Source organism: Leptonotus elevatus, chromosome 15, assembly GCF_054856555.1.
Source record: "Leptonotus elevatus isolate MCC_2025b chromosome 15, RoL_Lele_1.0, whole genome shotgun sequence".
NCBI lineage: Eukaryota > Metazoa > Chordata > Actinopteri > Syngnathiformes > Syngnathidae > Leptonotus > Leptonotus elevatus.
Window position 1 is genome coordinate 12,933,058 of NC_141253.1, and position 20,498 is coordinate 12,953,555.

Here is a 20,498-nt window from a genome sequence, read left to right on the forward strand (position 1 = left end):
ACACACACACACACACACAGACACACACACACACATACAAACACATATACACGCCCTCCACCCCCATCGCTGCAGTGTCTCAACTGCCTTGGAGCAAACGAGAGAGGATACAGACGTGTAAAAGGCACATTAAAGATAGAGACAGACATGTATGTGTGTGCGTGTGCGTTTGTATCTGGGAGTATGAGGAAGATATGAAAATGAAGAAGTGTGATTAAAAAACTGGATTGCTCAGAGGCGTTCACCGCGCGCAAGGGCTCATCTGCAGTATCCTTTGTAAATGGATGCTGGCGTGTGAACACGGTAAGGCTAACTACTACTCAGACGGCTGTTTGTCTTTCTTTGCATGAGCTCCGTTGCTAGTCTTGTTTTGGGACACGGGAGGACAAATGCGGGACACCTGTGTGTGTTTTGGGTGCGTTTTCCCACACAAAACAGACAAGGTGATGTCGAGATGGCACGTCCAGCCCCCTCCTCCACCCTGCTAGCTGTGTGCCAGTGGACAGTGCTATCATATCCTTGCTATTTGACTCATCACCAAAGAGCATCCTCCGTCCTTAAGGATGCTTTTGCTGCATCCGAGTGTTAACATCTCACAGTTAGCTTATGTAGGGCAAGGGTGGGTGTGTGTCTGTACGGGCAGCGAGGCTTGGAAATAGGGGACGAGTAGAAGAACCACATGATCAGGTGTTAGCTTCAGAAGGCGCTGGATGGGAATGGACAAAATTCATCTCGAGCGTTGATTTGCAGGCACGGGGAGAGATCGTAGCCGACCGCCGCTTACGTCTGCGTTACATCGTTATTGATCATCCTTGAGTTGATTTATGGATTGTGACGGTAAGACAGTTTAAGCAGCCTTTCATACGTAGTTTATATATTTTTGTACTGTATGCTTGTGCTCCATGCCTGAGAGACAGGGAGGGAACCATTGCAGCTGAGGGGCGGAGGGGCCTGGGGTGGTGGCGGCGGCTGCCGCGGTGGTGGGTTAACAGTAAGGAGGCAGATGGGACAGAGGGGCGGAGGTTGTGATGCTGCAGAGAGAAAGAAGGAAAAAAGACGATTTGGATAGATTTGCTTGTAAAAAAAAGGAAAAAGCTGCTCTTATCGGAACGCCGGCTGCTTATCGTGACAACGTACACAGACAGGCCCCAAAACGTCATAGAATTAAGGTAAAAATGGTGGATAAAGTCTGCTCTGCTCCTCAAAATGGTTCAGGAATGTTAGCTTGCTTAAATGTCTCTATTGTTGCGTTGTCTGCAAAGGGCGAGAAAGGATAGGAATATTGATCAGTCTCGGTCTGACACATGGGCTTTTATGGGTGGCTGTTCTTAATCAAGTCCCTATCCAAGGTTTTTTACAAGTCAGATTTTGTAGCTTTCCAGCTAGGTTTGTCATCCAAAATGTGTAACTCATCATTTGCTGAGTTGTGTCTATTCCTTCCACTTGGCACTCCCATTTGATTAGTTCAACATGTCCGAATAACATTAGCGATGTAGCAATGAGGTGCTTTCCACAAATGAGATGGGAGAAGGCCGTGTTTGTTATTGGAAGCTGTAGGACTTTTTTCTGTAACACCAATTACCGGGAGCGGGAAACACCGTGGGAAATAATACCGTGTGTATCTTCCTATATTTCCACCAGTCTCGTCACTGCTAGGAACCCAAGAGGAGGCCAGCCAAGGTCAAGCTCACTGTGACAAAAGCTCTAATCAGCCTTGCAAGCTGCAGTAACATCTGAGTGGCTTTCCCCCACGAATCAGTTGACTTTTTTCACTTGTGATGTCTGCCGGGAAAAGATGGATGAGGGCCAAGTTGATGTACAGTACAATAGCAGTGTGTCAAGTGAGTAAGGCTCAAAATCCTGAGAATCTTTTTTATTTCCACGCAAATGCATTGGGAACACTGCGTTCTACTCCAGATAAAAAAATTAAAACCCAATTGTATAAATTTGACTTTCCTGTGAATCACGGAACTAACTTTTAGTAGTACAGGTTTACAACATGGCATTTCAAATATTTAAAATAATAAATCGATAAATATGGCGCTAAAAGAGTGTGCCCTTTTTGTGCCATGTGACGACATGCGCTCCGCAAATTTTCCTGTTGAGACATAAATCAAAGACCCCTTATACAACTGTTTCTGAGAATTCTTGCATGGAGTCGACCAACAGGAACTGGAACCGGCATACCAGCCAACGGACTACAGTTCACATTTCTTCCGCGTTTCTTGGCTTTGTTAGTAACTTTTTTTGTGTCACATCCAGAGGTGGGTAATAACGAGATACATTCACTCCGTTAAGAAACTTTTGAAAAAAAAAATTACTTCTAAGAGTAGTTTTATCAAACAATACTTTTTACTTTTACTTGAGTAGATGTGTGAAGAAGTAACGCTACTCTTACTTCGCTATATTGGGCTACACTAGAGTCGTTACCCGCTGCCCCATTCATACATTAGATTTACCGTATTTTCACGTAAGTGCTCCGCTTGACTGACTGTAAGGGAGCATTTCCGCGGACACGAGTGATGTGACGTTTACGGACGAATCGAGTCTTGAACGGCTCTTCAATGTGACGATGAGAACCGAGTCTTTATAGAGACACCCCACCACCGTTTGCTTTTGGAGGGAGCGTCATTTTCGCATGTTAGCGGCAATCAAACAATTAACTTGTAAGTGGGTCGTTGAAACAAGCAAAAAAGAAAAAAAAGAGAACACTGCACATTGCGCATGCCTGCTTTAGCAGAAGTTAGAAGACGAGTTCAATTTTTTTTTTATTTTTTAAATTTTATGATTTGAAGATGCCAGCATTTGCACGTAATTTAATGTTTTTGTCTATCTGATGACATTGTTTTTCAAAAAATAAATCAGACTATATGTTCAAGCAGCTACTCAGGACTTGAGTATTCTTTTCAGCAAATAGTTTTTTACTTGTACTTGAGTGATTTTTTTGGTGACTACTTTTTACTTTTACTTGAGTGATATTATTTTGAAGTAACGCTACTCTTACTTGAGTACAATTTTTGGCTACTCCACCTACCTCTGGTCCCATCACATGTTCACTTTTGGAGTAAGACTTGCCACTCTAAATTGTTAATCTTGCAGGTCTGGATAAGAGGCTGACATTTTTTCGAGATTCCTGCGGGATGGGAGTCAACTTTACCTTTAATCACGGGATTGGGACAGGACAGGCTAAAAAATTCACAGGAGCAGACAGGAGCGGGATTATCCAGTAGGAGGGAAAAAAAAAAAGTCGGACCAATGTTTTTGTCTTTTTTTTTTTTTTTTTAATACAGCTGACTTTCAAAATGGGAGTGGTATGGGAGTGGGAGTCATTTTCAACGGGAGCGGAATGGGACAGTATTTATTTTTTTACTATGGTCCGGAACTGGGACAGGACGGGATTTTTTCTGTGCCTGCTGATTATTTGGGGTCGATGGCTGGTTGAAAACCCCATTTCAAGGGTATTTCCTCCTTGGTATGTGGGAAACCCTTCGACTGAGAATTAGAGTGGGCTAACAATTTTTTGGGGTAATTTTGCAGAACAGTTATTTAAAGTTTTATGGCTACAACTAAATCGGGGGGATTTATATATTGGGTTTATATGGCAATGATTACGTCTTCTGGATATGAGGTTTTATAGAAAAAAAAAATCCTCAGATTTTAGTTGACTCCAAACATCCATTAAATATATTAATGTCATAAAGATGATAAATAGCATTCCATTATATTAACATGAACATGCACAGGCACCCAAGCTTAAGCACAACTTATTTATTTATAACCTTCTATACATCTTTGAACCATACTTTCTGAGATGTTTTGCGCAAGCTAAAGCTAGGTTTCAGGTGCACGGCCATCTTGAAAATGGGAGTTGACCCAGATGTTGCACTGATGAATCAGGAAAAGTGTAGAGTGCAATAATAGACGGCCGCTTCCATGTCAAAATTGGAACTAAACTGCGTTTTCCAATACAAGTATTCATCTGAAAAATACATTTTCCTTTCCTCTATTCATTTCTGTGCTTGAGTTTCAAATAATTGCAGTTCTCAGTGGCTCAATTCTGATGTATTCAAAGTGATTCATGATCCCCCGGCATGCATCAAATAAGCCCAACAACCTAATACTAGAAATATACACCACCCATAAGAACAAATTTGCTTTCATCATTCCATCCTATTTTGCAGTTTGCAGTTTTTGGGACGAGAAGTCACTCAACTCCATGCAACATAGATATGAAGCAGTTCTCATTAAAAAAGTAATTTAGACAAATATTCACAGAAATCTAAATTTATTTGAACAGGCTAAAATTGCTGTTTTCTTTCACTTTCTGTCAAGCACTATCAAATTGATATATTTTTCTTTTTCTTTTTTCAAAAAGAGCTCAGTATTGTTCATTCGGTAATGTCATCATCATTGCTCCTTTATTTTTATTTTTTGATACATTTTTCTTGTTTGGATTAGGAATGCAATGTCTAGTGCTCCCAATGTCAAAATAAAAGCTAAAAGACTCACATTTCTATTACTGTGAACACAACTAAAACAACGGCTAATTTGGCGCTCACTTTTTTGTTTTTAAATAAATGATTACAAATGTTGACAACAAAAAATAAGAATTTTGATTGAGCGTTTTTGTTAAGTCAAAATGTTTTCAATTAGACAAACACAAGGCGCATAACTGAAACATGAGGCCTCCTTCGCAGCTGTGCCAATGGCAAATGCTTGCTCTTGTTGCCGCGGTATGCAGCCAGTGAAATGATTTGTATGCATATAAAACGAGAGCAACTGTGACAAAAACCTATGTTGAGCTGACCTCCTTCCAACTCTTTTGTTACTTGCTTCATTCAAGTCCAGTGGGTGACATAATGGCTGGGGACAGCACAGGCAGACTTTGATTTAAAAAGGACAACAAAACTGTAGAGAGATACATGGTAGTTGCTCATACACTGCGGACATGGGGGCCCACTTTAACACCAACAAGTCAGCACAAGTCAAGTCAAAACCTCTAAAATGGTTGCCTTTTATAGGGTTTGGTGTCATTTGATGGGGAAAAAAAGCAAATTGCAATGTGTTAGAGTATTTTCTGATATTGTTGTACAGTGAATTTGGCACTCGCGGATTGGCATTTTTTTTATTTTAACCAATTATTTTTCCCGGCATGGTCTCTATCGCCTATGAATGGCGGGGGTCCACTGTACTGTACTATTAATATACTGCACAAGCATCATTTCCATATTATGGCTGTAAAATTATATATTTTGATCTATTTTGTATCTAAACTTCCAATGAAAGCATGTTTTATAACAAATTCTGTCTAAATCAGCCAATACATAAAACTATAACACACGGTGACTGACAAATTAAAACACATGATTTTCGGTACTAAATTTGTCTCTATCATGTTTTCTTTTTATCATTTATTATCAGACTCAAGAATACCAACAATGATATTTCTGCAGAAACAGATGTGCTGCATCTCTTTCTGCTGCCTCTTTGTCTTCAAACAAGACAATGCGCTCATTCAGCTGGTTCAGCACTGGTGTTTATTTTGGGTCCTGGCCAGGTAATAGGACAATGCGTCTTTGCCACGACATAAAGAGGACTAATAAATAACTTGAGGCTCCATATGTAATCAAACACATTTTTAGGGCAGGGGGTTTGGTGAACGGTCTGCGTTCCGCTTTGGTGTTGTATAAAACAACATCTGCTCGACGCGCTTTCTTTCTCCTTTGACCTCCCTCTCTTTCACTCATCTCTGCCCGTCGCCACATACAGGAGGCCGTCTGTTTCCCCGCTGAAGGCCAACAAGTCTACGGGCCTTCACTTGCAGCACTCAAATGTGAGAGGGCAGCGTGAGGGAAACAAACAGACCAACTTTGTGTTCCATTGCACACACATAACACTGGTCATATGACAACAAGGAGGCAATGGAGAGGAAGGGGAGGAGGGGCAATGGCGGTGGTGGGTTGATGAGGGAGTGCTATTGCCTGCAATCCGCGGGTGACATTGACAGGAATTAATCCCTTGATGGTGTGAACCGAGGTCAAGAAAGATTTGAGGTAGTTTTGCGCAGCACTTGTGCAACGTAATTGACTCCCCAAAATTGTCACTAAATTTGGAATTTTCTTATATAATCCAATATTTTTTAAGAAGGTAGGTCATTAATGTATCATGTACACAAAAAAAGTAGTATAAACAAGCTGAAAAGGGCTTTTGAGTTAGCTGGAAGAAGATACTTGGCGCTGCATGGAATCTGTGCCTGCAAAGATCAAAAATGCCCAAAATGTCTTTGTTTGAAGGAACCTGAAAGTGGCTATTTTCTGCCGCAGAGAGTTAGCATATCTTATCTGTCATGACCCAAATCAGTATCGCGCCCTGTGAGAGTCTGAATGTTTCTATGTATTAATGTAGCTCGCAGACAATGTTAGTACAATGATCTGGTCATGCCGCACACAATTATCACCATATCTGTACTTATTGTTTTTCAATTGCAAATAAGCAAGTTTAATTAGCAATTAAACTTCTTAATAAAAATTTAGCAAAACTAAAAATTTTAAGTAAAATGCATCATTTTGGAGATTTATGTGTAAAGTACAATCTACTTTGCTAAAAAAATATTGATGTGGATGAAAAGGGATAAAATAGTACTAAAATAGGGCCTAAAATTGTTCTTCATACAAATACTTGAATCATGACTTCACTACGAGTGACAGACTAGAGCACATTCTGATTTAACAACAATTATCTTTTTTTATTATGTCACCTTGGGTTGGAAACTGCGGGCCCCCCTGTATATGTATTTGAGGCCAGACCGCAAAGCAGACATTCAGTGAACAATCGTGTGTCCATCTTGTGCCATCCTTATCCTTTCGCATCTGACCGCCTGCTCGTAGACTTAGCCTGTGCACAAACATTCCATTGTCAACACTGACTGGCCTTGTGACTCAGTGTGACCCGCTAGATTGGCAAAAGGGGAACACAGCCACTGAGCATCAACAACGTTAAACAGGGCATTATCGGCAAAAGAGAGCTCGCCCCCGCCACCACCGTCCCGTCCCCGCCTTTAAAACGGGCCACTGTTTTTGTGGAAGAACAGCGAGAACACTGCCCTTCATTGTTTTCCATAATGAATGAGTTGCATCCTCACGTGTGCGCACAGTATACAGGCATCCGTCTCTGAAGTCTGCCTTCAGCGTTGCATAACAGCCACTAGGTACATGCACACCATGTAGACCTATCCAAATATAAGATCTGTATTCACAATTTGAACTTTACAAAAATAACTTTACAAGAACAATTGCTCAATTTTCACTATCAAAAATACATCAACAATAAAATTGTAGTTCTGCTATTCAATTCAGCTGTCAGCATCACAGTGCAGTTCTACAGCATTGCAAACTGCAACAAAAAAGTAAAGGCCGGTAAATTGATGGCTGACAATGTCCCAAGCGATTTTATCGGTTGATATTACCCTTTATTAAAATAATTAAAATCGGATGGAGTTATGCCGATTAAACGCTGTTATATTCTTACTTTCCCATGAAACAGTAAATGCTGTTCAATGTTGGAATGACTCAGAATGATGTCCTTGCACCATTTGTCCCCTAGATGGATCTCTTTTTTTTTTTCTGGATGGATCATTGACTCCATTCCATCCAGTCAACGTCTCGGGAGACAGCTCAGATTGTGTATTTTTTCGAGGTTTTGCGCCATTGTGCACTCGCCAACAGGTTGGCATCATCATTGACGGGAATTGACGGGAATTGACGGAAATGCCTACCTCTGATCGAAAACCGATAACCTCCTGCTGTCTGAAAATCAGAGTGTGCCCGTTTTTAGGTAGAACACCCGTGCGCTGTGTATGAAAATCGAGCCCTAGAAGATGATTTGCACTGGACTTCAAGCGTTCATAAAATCCACAAGTTTATAATAAAATCATTGTTGTAATACTGGAAATCAGGCTTTGAGGCTAATTTCCACTTTGGGTGGCGTCAGCCCAAAACATTTCTGTGGTGATTTCTAAGCTACTATGGAAAACTATTTCCAAGAATTTCACTATTAAAAACTCCCCCCCAAGGAATACAAAAGAAGCAGCTTTCCTTTACTAACACTACATTGCATTTTGTACAGAAAGCTAAATCCAGCCAAGACTGTCATTAGGCAAAGCATTTTGATTTGCTGCGATTATCAAGCATGAATGAATCTGTGTTGATTAAGGAAGCTTTCAACATAATCCACCAGAACAAACCCTCACGCTTTTGTCTTTTCACAGCAGAATTTTGTCATAAAACGTCAGTTATAAAAAAAATCAATCAATCAATACAGAATTCCAAAGTATGACATTAGACTTGAATACATTGACAAGACAATACAACACCTGATTGACGATGAATAGATGATAAATGATTATAATCTTACTATTTACTCTCAAGACTCGGTAAAGTGAATTGAGAGAATTCTTTCTAAATCAATTTGACGATAACGTCTTCAGTTATCCCTAAACAAGTGCAAAGACTTAGAACAATTTAGTACTGAACTGTAGAAATATAGCATTAAATTTTTTTTATTTTTTTTTATTACAATTTTCTTTTTTGCTTTCATTCCACTTGAGTGTGCAGTTATCAAACAAGCAATGCCTGGATTCAGATTATTCAGCGGACACGCTCACAGCTTCTGAAAGCTGATAAAATGGCTCAATTGTTGAGCATTTTGAGGTCTCGGTTGGGTGCTCTTTTGGTGATGAGCAGTCTTGTGTTTGCACCAAACACACCTTTCAGAATTACGGCCCAAAAGTTTAAGTTTATTGGACCAGAATTACCCGCATGTGTTTGGGAGATTTCAAGTGTCTTTGCTTTTTCTTTGTAAGATAAGGCTTCCATCTTGCCACCTACCCCATAACGCAGAAGCATGAAAAGGAGATCATATGTACTAAACAGTCTGTACTTACCATAAATAACTGCAGCTCCTTCAATATTGCTGTCGGTCTTTTGGCATAACCATTTTTCTTCTCGTCGTTTCATCAATTTGGAAAAAAAAACTCTCTTTCTTGATAATGTCATTGTTGTGCTATATTTTATCTACTTGATGATGGCCGAGGTATATTTAATGCCTTGGAAATTATTTTGTACCCTAATTTACGCATACTAGAACATCTCAACTTTATTGTGGTTAATTAAAGGCATTTTAAATGGTTCGTCAATGTGATTGGTTAGTTATGAACGCAGCAACATCCCGACTTTTCAATTGATTCATAGTTTTGAAATGAGTAATAATGGTCCTCATTTTCTATATCACAAAAAAAACCTGGCATTTGAACAGGGATGTGTAGACTTTAAAATATATGTGTGTATATATATATATATATATATATATATATATATATATATATATATATATATATATATATATATATATATATATATATATATATATATATATATATATATATATGTCAAAGTACTGCTGCTATAATGGCTGACGGCAATTTCGTCCAATTAAGTGTGTCCTCCATGCAGCTGTAGAAGAATAAAAATGTAAAACTACCATTAAGTTACAAATACTGTCCAATGCTGCAGAAAAAACACACTGTCTGACCTATATCTACTCTAATTGTGATGTAAAGTGGGACCAACACACAGCTCTGACTCATCACACCGAAGCAGGCTTTCTAGGTTGGGAGTACTTCATGTTTGGTTCCTCTAAGGCACACACAGAAAAGCATACAGCTGCAAAATGAGGCATGCTGCTTGTTTTTCAAAGGCATTGCATGATACAGTTACAATGTGACAACGTCGCGCAACAATCCGGGGATGACACTGATCAATCATTCTCTAGCTGGAACCATGAAATTGACTGTTTGCTGTTTTTGTCCCACATTCCAGCGTGCACTTGCTGCCGAGCAATATCATCACATTTCTTCAATCTTGAGTCTGTGAATTTCTATTTTCCATTAAAGGTTTCACTATACACACAATTCAATGCAAATTAGAGGGGAGATTTAATGTCAATACTACTACAATAAGTATGCCTATGCTGGTGAAAATGTATTTATTTTAGGGATCTGGAACACAAACCCTGAACCCCACTTGTAGAAGTTAGAAAATAACAGTTTAACGCAAAAATTCAGTAGTGCATGTAAAAGTTTAAAGGGGAAGTCAACTTTAAACATTTCTTGACAATAATATGTTATAAGTGCCCTCACTAGTCTAAACATGACATTCTGATTAATATTACATTTGTGGAATATGAGTCATGAAGCAAAATCCAGCCATTTTTATCCATCTCAGGGGGCAGCCATTTTGCCACTTGCTGTTGACGGAAGATGAAATCACATTTGCTTGGGGCTCGGGCAGCACCAATCACAGCTCACCTGATTTCTGAAGCTGTGCTGTGATCGGTTGTTACTTGAGACCTGAACAACTGCGACGTCATTTTCACTCGACAGGAAGTGGCAAAATGACCGCCTTCTGATATAGATAAAAACTGCTGGATTTTGCTGCTTAACTCATATTCCACTAACGCAATATTAACCAAAATACCGTATTTAGACTAGTGGAGCTGAATAGAACATGATTGTCTAAAAAAAAATGAGGGTTGACTTCCACTTTAACTCATTCACTCCCAGCCATTTTCACTGAAGCAACCCTCTTCACTCCCGGCTGTTTTACTGGATTTTGACTGATTTTGCAAGGCCCGCAGAATATTATGTTCTATTGCTATAAAAACATGGAACCCACCAAAAGAAAGATTAGAGTCTCTTCTGGAGAAAAATAGCTTTTTGCAACATGGCCCTGGTTGATTTCTTATACTCTGCTGCCAACTGCTGGCCGTTTATTTTTATTTTTATATATATATAACTACGATTACACAAATAAATTAAATATGTTTTTGGGACATGGCAATTTAATATAGAACGTTTTTATACGTTTTTGGGAGCAAATGAGTTAAGGATCAATGCCTGAAATGGAAAATGAAGTTGGTCATTTTGGTGTGATGTGAAGTAGCCATTTTGTTAACGAAACAAAATTATATATGCCACAATGGGAAGTGTCTATCCTCGACAGCTGTAAGGAAATTTGCGGCGCGCTAAATTGTAAAACCTTCTTGCCTATGCCAGCTAATGTTAGAGCAGCATGACATCAAAGTTTGATGATCATTTTGAAGATGAAAAGAGGGTGCGAAGGCCGAGTTATAACTATTTGCAGTTTTAATGTAATGTTTCGTTCCGTTCGATTGAAAATGCAAAGGCATGCTGGTATTTATGATAGGATGTGTTTATTGGCTCCTGATTAGAGGGGCTGCTAACGAACAGCGACATTCAATATTCAGCCCTCAGAAAGAAAACAAATTGTGATTTATTGGAATAAAACACGCTGAAATGAAGCTGCGCATTCCTTGTTGACTGTTGTTCAGCCGCAGGTAACGGCCTGTTTAAACTATCAACAGCGTTGGCTGCAGACGTTGAAATTCACATCCCTTTGAAGGAGGCGCTAATGCCCGAGGACCTTTCACAAGGGTTCACCGTAACAATCGTCACAGAACCCTGAAAGTCACCTTGACTTTTGCACGAGTGTGGCATCTGTAGCAAATACATCATCTTTGCAAAGAAATATTTGACACCAACATGTGCTTATCTCCTATGTCACACGTTCCAATCCCTGCTCAACATTTTCCTCATTTGAATTCCCCATTATCCCTTCAGGAAAAGCCGGTTGGCTGTGTTTATACTAAACAGGCTTATGTGTCACCTTGTGGTGGCTGCACAACGTGGAAGACAAGCGCAGTCGAGCGGAGCAAGCGCATTGATCAGCTCACTAATGCATTGCTCATTCATCGCATACTGTACATTAATAATGTCCTCCAGCAGCGCCTCGTCTCACTCAGCTTTCTCTTGCATGGCTTCAGGACTCCTAAATAAAGTGAATAATCACATTATCGCTGCTATTATCATCTGCCGCGAAGATTAAAAATCGAATACGATATATTAAGATTGGGTCATAATTTCCCACTATTTGACACCAAGGCTGATTTTGGGGTTAGATTGTGATTTGAGTATGAGTGGAGAAAGTCCTCTCACTACCCCCTTTTAAGAACAGGCTGTCAGGTGGAGTGGAGTGAGTAGCAAGATGCCTTTTGGCTGATTAAATGACATGTGAGCGCTTTTTTATGTGTGCCTGCACTGTGCTCCCATTGCAAGGCTTTCTTGTCAAATAAACTCAAGTGCGGTAAGGATAACCCTGCCATTGTGAGGATGTACGGCGGATGGTGCTGAGCAAAGTTTGAGTGGGCGCTCTAAACCTAGAAACAAAGGAAGTATACAGTCATCTAAAAGTCACACACTTCCTCCGCATTCAACTGGTCTAAATACTCAAATATTGTCTAACACAAAAGCCACCACTAGTTACTTGAATGGTGGAACACAAACACTTAAATTGAACGTAGGCAAAATCTCAGGAAAATAAATATGTCGCTTTTATGCACTTATTTCAAACGTTTAAAGTAGGGGTGTGCAAACTACAATCTGTGGGCCATTTGCGGCCCGCCATCCATTTCCCAGTGGCCCACGACATATACTAAAAATGGCATTTGACACAGTTTATTTAAACAAAATGTTTGGAAATGGTCAAAGAAGGGAGGGTGTTGAAAAAAATAGGCGCCACCATTACAAATACATTGGTGTATATACTGTAGCATTTTATGCAACAACACAAATATTTTTTTTCAGGACTAAACACAATTTCACTTCATAACATTACGTGGCTCTTGCGTCTTAGTTTTCTGTATGTGTAACTCAAACAAAAAAGTCTGGACATCCTGGTTTAAAGTGTCAAATTTGATGTATGTCAAAAGCTAAAACAGCTTTATGCCAGAAACAGCTTGACCCCGGAAGAATTCCATTTTCTACGAGCACGACATTTGAAAATACAAATAAATCTGATTGCATTCGACCTTAGAGGTTCCACTACTGCATGCATACATATTGCATGCCCGACAGCAGGTCAATGCTAACTGGAACATTTCATTGAATTCCAAATCAAATGCAAGCCTTTGACTGACAACTCGCAACACCATGGCTAAAACCTGCACCTTTCATTATTCTTCAGACATCATGGTTTGTATTTCATTTATAAAAAAATTTTTTTTTTCATTGGGAGTACCTTATCTCTAAAGACCATGCATATTAGTCGGATTGTGCCTGATGTGTCAGCCATCAAGTTACTGCACTTTTTTGACAAAAAAAAATGCATATAACGTAATGCCCTAGATAGGTTTGTTTATTTACTGTAATCATATATATTTTGACATTCACCAACCAGCCATTCATTATGAATTTCTTCTAATGATTCACTATCACTGCTGTAGGGTCGAACACGTTGCATTCCAAGCAGCTTGTCCTCGTTGAGACCATTCTTTAAAGAATACAAGTCGCCACAAAGCCAAAGGAAAAACAAAAACAAAACAAAAAAACAATTCCTTTGACGTTTGCTGAACTACAGTCTCGTAAGGTTCCTCAAAGTTTTTCAGTGGGACATATTAATGACAGAACACTAAACGTGGTTTGAACAGCAGAGGGAGGATTAAAAACTGTGTGTAAAAAAAAAAGTTGTATCACACGCCTCTTGGCTATCACATTACCTCGGCACTCATGATGTATTAGGACGCCTGCCTGCAAACACCTCCTCTTCATTCCCCAGCAAGATGTCCATCTTACCTCTGAATTTGATGATTTACAATACTAGCGAATGTGATGTGTTAGATATTAGCAGCAATGATGTACATTAGCATTTTGTTTTGCTCAGTGCTAGCCAAACTTTTAATGAGGCTATGATGAACGTCAGTATTTTCTTTTTTCTTTTTCGCTGTCTGCACTGTTGGCAATGTCTTCCCTCACAATTATCCAATGTGGTATAACTTCAAAAGGTGCAATAAAAAAAGGACTTCATGTACAGCTTTAATAGCGTCTCAGAATCTGTACATTAAGTCTGTGTTATTGAGTGAGGGTAGTCATGTGCCTGAAGCCGTTAAAACTACGCTCTCCCTTGTGGAGATATTTTGTTGGGGTTTTGTTCTGTTCTGTTTGTCCTCTCACTCTTTTGAAGAACAGACCTTGCTTTCCAAGCTCAGAGAAATGCCCTCTGTCTCTCTTTCTCGATCTGATAGGTTAGCAAAGTTGAGTTTTGCCAGAAAAACTAGGCTAAAGTATGATTTCATGTTTGTTACTCTGCCAATAGAGAATAGCCTGTCTTATTATTTACCACAGGCTATCCCTGCACCAGCAAAGCGGAACTTTATTAACATCTTAAAACATATTAGAGTTCAATATTTTTTAAGGAGAAAACCTCTAACTCCCATCTAAAACATGCCCCGAAGGACCAAAATAAAACCAGATCTGCATGAAAATATTTGTACTTTTCCACTAATCAGCACAGTGCATAACTTGGTGGATAACATCAAGGAAGTCTGCAAGCAGACATTGTGGCATTAAGACGCAGGAGGCACCTGCTGGCTTAAGTCTGTCATTTTCCCTTGAGACAGTAAATACGTTTTTTTTTTTTTTTTTACCAAACGTTGTTTTGCTGAACTGCAGTCTGAGAACAGGAGGACAATATCCAAAGGCATTAAGTGTTATAGTGAAAACAACTAAACATGTTTTTAGAAAAGAAACTCGCAAAATTGCACTGCTGCTTTATCGAGACCGCTTTTCTACGTAGTACATTTGACCTTGATCAGGCCTGCTGGTTTTATGGCACCAACCAGTGAATGTTTTTTATATTACTTTACATCTGTCTCTGTGTCTTTCTCTCTCTCTCTCTCTCTCTCTCTCTGTATATGCAAGTCCCCCAAATCAATCACCCTTACTTACTTGCATAATTTGAGGAAATCCTTTATTAGATCATTAAAGTGTAAATGCTTTTCATATGCAGGTTAAAACTTTTTTTCAGATACCAATATGATAGCAATACAAGTACTCAACTCGAGTGGTCATGATATAAAGTTGTACCACTTGTTCTTTTGATACATAAAATTTCTCCAAAAAATAATTCCAGATCATTTTAAAGAAAGCCCTATATATCCCAATATAACATTAATCTATAAAACTGTATGAAATGAATGGCACTTTTCTATTCTTCTAATTCCTAGTTCTTTATCGTAAACCAGCCATAAGAGGGCAGCCGATACTGGTATCGGCCACCGTCGTGAGTACTGATACCTTAAAACAGGGTTCACCAATTCCGGTCCTCGAGGTCCGGAGTACCGCAGGTTTTAGATGTTTCCGCCTACCAACACACCTGATCAGGATCTTTAACAGGCATGCAGATGAGCTGATTATCTGAACCAGGTGCTTGTGGGCGGAAACATCTAAAACCTGCAGGACTCTGGACCTCGAAGACCGGAATTGGTGAACCCTGCTTAGAGCTGGTATTGGCAACGATACCAATATCTGGGATCAGTTCTCGCCCATCCCTACACTTTTCCCATACCTATCATTAAGCATTAAGATTTTACAGTAATTAGATGCATGGCGATGTCAGAACCAGCATTTGGTGTGATGTCTAAAGAAATTCACATATTTTCTCTATTGTGTTTTACCAGACTCTAAGAAGAATCTATCTGCAAGCCCGAGAAGATAAATCTCACTCTGGGGTGGATGACTGCAGTGGGCTGACAAGGAAGACGCAACACAGGAGCCATGTGGGGATGGAGTGAGAGAATTTTCCCAATCGCACTCATCAAGCCCAAACACTTCCTCTACTGACAAAAGCTGAAGGTAGTCCGCCTTCCTCCAGAACTTTTCCTCAAGGGGAGCCCCCTGCTATGATCCCCAGCTCCCTTGGCTTCAGCAGACAGTCGAACCTCAGTGCAAGGCACTGTGTGGGCATCCCACAAGTCTGGGTTTTGCCCACACAGGACTCACAGACTGCCCCGGAGCAAAAAGAATGAAACGCTCCTGAGTCACTCATTTCTGCGGAGGCTCTCCCGGCTGCTGGTTGTTCTGACGTCGCACCTGCCTTTTCTCCCAACAATACTCGGCTTCCTCCAAAGTTATCATCACTTCTTCTTTGCAATTAGTTCACCCATCAAGCGGCAGCACGAGTTCCTTTGCGCTCACCACGTGGTGGAGGACCATGGGGTGCCGTCAGAGCTCGGAGGAGAAGGAAGCGGCTCGGCGCTCGCGGCGAATCGACCGCCACTTGCGATCGGAGAGTCAGCGGCAGAGGCGCGAGATCAAGCTATTGCTGCTGGGCACCAGTAACTCTGGCAAGAGTACCATCGTCAAGCAGATGAAGATCATTCACAGTGGCGGCTTTAACCTTGAGGCCTGCAAGGAATACAAGCCCCTTATCCTGTACAACGCCATCGACTCGCTCACACGCATCATCCGTGCCCTGACCACCCTTAAGATTGACTTTCACAATCCTGATCGCGCCTATGACGCTGTGCAGCTCTTTGCCCTCACGGGGCCGGCTGAAAGCAAGGGTGAGATCACTCCAGAGTTGCAGGGAGTCATGAAACGCCTCTGGGCAGACTCAGGGGTCCAGGAGTGCTTTCAGCGATCCAATGAGTACCACTTAGAGGACAATACTGCTTACTACCTAAACGACCTGGACCGGATTTCTGCGCTTGAGTACATCCCGACAGTGGAGGACATTCTGCGATCTCGTGACATGACCACTGGCATTGTAGAGAACAAATTCACTTTCAAGGAGCTCACCTTCAAGATGGTAGATGTCGGTGGACAGCGATCAGAGAGGAAGAAGTGGATCCACTGTTTCGAGGGCGTGACTGCAATCATTTTCTGTGTTGAACTGAGTGGCTATGACCTCAAACTCTACGAGGACAACCAGACGGTAAGAAAAATCCGTTGTAAAGCTCTCCACAGAAAGGCATAGATCATAATTAAAAGAAGGTCAAAGTATCCATGAATCCGGATTACGTAAAAAGGAAAGTAACATCTAAATTCCTCCGCATGAACACAGAATCAAACAGAAGGCCTTCTATTTAGCCATAATCCCGATATAAAACTTTATGAAATTATTATTAAGGGTAGGCAATCACAGACACTATGAAGCTTTTTGTTTAGTCAGTATTGAGGCTCGAAATGTAATTGAAAAAAATTCAAATACTGCTTTATTTAACTCCCTGCTATTTTTTGGTATCTCTTAGCATGAAGATTGCAGTACGCTGTTAGCGCTAGCCGGTGTTACTATTCCAAGCTGTGTATTGTGCTTGTACATACTTTTCTGAATGATAAAATTATCAAACCATAATATTATCTCCTTGACTTGATGCTAGAACACAGACAGCCACCCAAGATTCACTTTGCATCAAGGCAAATACAGCCACTCTGATGTAATCTAGTCAAAACAAAGCTATTTGAAATGTCACTGACAGAAGAAAGACGTCAGCGTTATCGCTTTCTCATGATTTTGGAATTTGAACAATTTCCTACCCATAGTATAGCTACAGTTTTTCCTTTTTTTAGCTGATTTGGTATGTGGTGTTCTTAACTGCCTTTTTGATAGAAGATGAATAATGGGTACTACAGTTTTTGGTCAGGATCACCTAAGGGGTCAGCTATTTTTTATAATTTCACAAGTGCCTTTTGTTTCCTAAAAGACACCCCTGTAAACACCCAAAGGCTTTTCGAGCATTAACTAACTAACACACGAGCACAGAAAAAACCACGTGGTTCCTTGTGGTTGTTGAAGTGAGCTAATAATGCATGGGTTACAGACAAAAGTTGAACAAAGACAGGGTTGGAACGAATCAATTAGTTTTTTTTTCCTGTTTAAAAATAGAGTCTGTGGAGAAAAATCCAGTGTGGTGTTAATTGAGTTCACAGAACCTCGTGTGAAGCTTTACCTGTGAGATTTAACAGGTTGCAAATGCTCTTGTATCTCTTTGGGAGTTCACAGATGCAAGGGGAAAAAAAACCTTTTACAATTTCCAGGCTGCTAGCTAAAGAGCAAGAAATTATAGTTTTAATAGTCCTATTAGCTTACTGCAATCAACAAAATAACACTAGGGGCTATGTGTTTGTAACATGCGCGCTTACCATCGCTGTAAAAAAACGCGCTCGGCATAAAAACAGGTGCATCTTCATTTTCATGCTAGCTTAGTTTACCGTGTTCGGGAATCTGGCAGACTGTACTGCGCCTCCCTGGGTGTCTTGGCAGACCGAGGCTGTTTTCTGTTACGCGCCTTCGGTGCACCTAACAATTTGGTGACAGAAAGCAGGTCAAAGTTGTAAATTTTGGTGAATTTGATCAAGGAGCAGGCAGACAGATTTTGTGCTCCGCTGATGTCACTACGCAACTATGCGGGAGTGGGGCAGGGGGAGTAACAGACACAAACAATCTGGTTGGATGGTAGTCTCAAAGTGCCTGCTTTGCAACATTGACCTGTAATTACCTCATGCGAAGTGAAAAGGACAGTGTAGATTTTAGTGCCATCTAGTGGTGAACTAATAGAATACAACAACCGTAATTCGAAGTGTGTGTACTTTCTGTCAAACAGATCCCACTTCGCAAGCCTACCATCAATTACTACCTTTGTGAAGTTCCTCTTCGGGTATACATAGCAGAAAAATGGCGGTGAAACATCTCAGCCTCCCGTAAGGCGCAGCGCGACCTATATAATATAATGAACGATTACTACGATTATATATTTTTTTTAAGTATGCAGTTGTGGTAGTACATATTTTTTTGTACAACATTGAAATTAATAGTTAGTTAATTAGTTCATTAGTTAGTGTATTTTAGATTGGATTGGATTTTTTTTTATATCCAAATTCCAATTTAAGTTGGGGAAACCCGGAACTGGATAAATGGACACATCAAAACCTTGTAAAACATAATCAGCAATCATTGTTTCTCTTTTCATGTCATTGTTTACAGCGTGCTTATTATAAATGCTTGGCTTGATGAAGGAAGATTGTTAAGGTGACGTCTATTGACGCTAAAGCCCCACCAATAATAATAAAAAAAATAAAGGAATGTACACCCGTAGTAGTGTATTTTTAAAATAAATGGACACTAAAAATAAAAAAAATGTATACACACTGTCCTTATAAACATACTTTGCGCAATTGGATCTTCTGCGCTGAATTTAAAGGGAATGGGCGGAGCCCCTTCAATTTGCCTGGAGCCAAGTTGGCTGTGTTTACTCCCACAATGGCGCAAACGGACCTTTCTAACTGTAACTGTGTACAAAAAAATACACAAAAAAAAAAGAAGAAAACTCCACCCTTGTGCCCAGTCAAGTGAGACTGCACTTTGCATAAATTTTACGTTAGGCACAAAAAAGGGCCCTAGGTGTGAAAGAAAATGAGCAATGGAATGAAATTGTTTTAGTTGTGATGCACCAGATCACGCAAGACTTAAAACACACCATAATTACTCGTCAACCGATTCCCAGTTGCATTTTCCCTGTCCCATCCTTGTCCTCATAATGAATCGTTACCATGGTTACCGTTGCCTAGCAACAAGCCAGTCAAATGCTCCTAATCCTGCAATGTTGACAGTGAGCTGTGACTAGGGAAAGGAGGATGAGAAGGGAAAGGCGAGAGGAGTATAAGGGAGGGGGGAGTCCAACAAACAGCATCACAATAGTACAAGGTGTATCAGAAAAGTAGCAGGACTGGAGTCACAAATGATAGATGACAAAATACAAGATTGCTCATTTGAAGTAACCCTCCTGGAGTTTAACAGCCTTTTCACACTGCATTTAGCATAGCGCAGTAAGCCGTCGACCAACTCATTCTGACAGCGTCGCATCAGGAAACACGCCCCAAATGAAAAATTTGGCCGCAGCACCGCTGTGAGGACTGACAGCGGCTCCAGTAGGAGAGGTGGTGGTGGTGGTTTGATTTCAGAATGCTAACAGCAAGAATTTTGGTGAAGTTGATATCATCCACATCTTCAAAGTGGATCCCCTTGATGACCCCCTTGAGCTTGGAGCCTGGTCATTTGAGTAGAAGCTTAACCGGAAGATGTTGGACGCTCAAGGCATTGTGAGCAGGCGCATTGTCATGGTGAAGTAGCCACGAGCTGTCCTGTCACCTCTTCTTCACACTAAATGAATCACAGGATCTCTATGAAGATATGCTGATGGGCCACATTGAAGGGGGAAACTTGTAGTTTGTGTTTGAAACTTTTTGTGATGCCAGTCCTGGAACCTCTCTGACACACTTTTAAGTGCATGTGTTGTGTGCCATTGTACCTCAGTAAAGGTGAGAGAAGGTAGGTGATGGGGCAGATTATGAAATGAATTATGAAATTGCTGCAAAAGGGATGTTTAAGTTGGATGTGAATGACCAAACCATGTAATAAATAATATGAGAGTAACCTAAACGCAGTTTCAGTGCTATTCTCTTGATTATGATTTGGTCAATCCGACGCAAAGAGTGTTAGTTCCCCCCACACCCCCCCCCCCCGTTCCCAAAAGCAGTAACTTTGTACATAACACAGATTGCCCCTTTTACAGGCACACAAGCAGATGCC

General features: G+C 40.5%; 1 protein-coding gene across 4 annotated transcripts in view; it reads left to right on the forward strand.

Annotated features, from left to right (window-relative positions):
- Nucleotides 1-20,498, forward strand: part of gnaz (guanine nucleotide binding protein (G protein), alpha z polypeptide) — a 26,107-nt gene continuing 5,609 nt past the window's right edge. Inside the window, exons 1-2 of one of the 4 annotated variants that reach the window (XM_086097724.1) lie at nucleotides 1-303; nucleotides 15,589-16,844. In XM_086097724.1, coding sequence (XP_085953850.1) covers nucleotides 16,122-16,844 — 723 coding nt within the window. In that variant the 5' untranslated portion in view covers nucleotides 1-303; nucleotides 15,589-16,121. Of the gene's footprint in view, nucleotides 304-576; nucleotides 838-1,007; nucleotides 1,170-1,552; nucleotides 1,842-15,588; nucleotides 16,845-20,498 lie in introns of those variants that run through there. The other 3 variants (XM_086097725.1, XM_086097727.1, XM_086097726.1) reach the window with 3 other exon arrangements.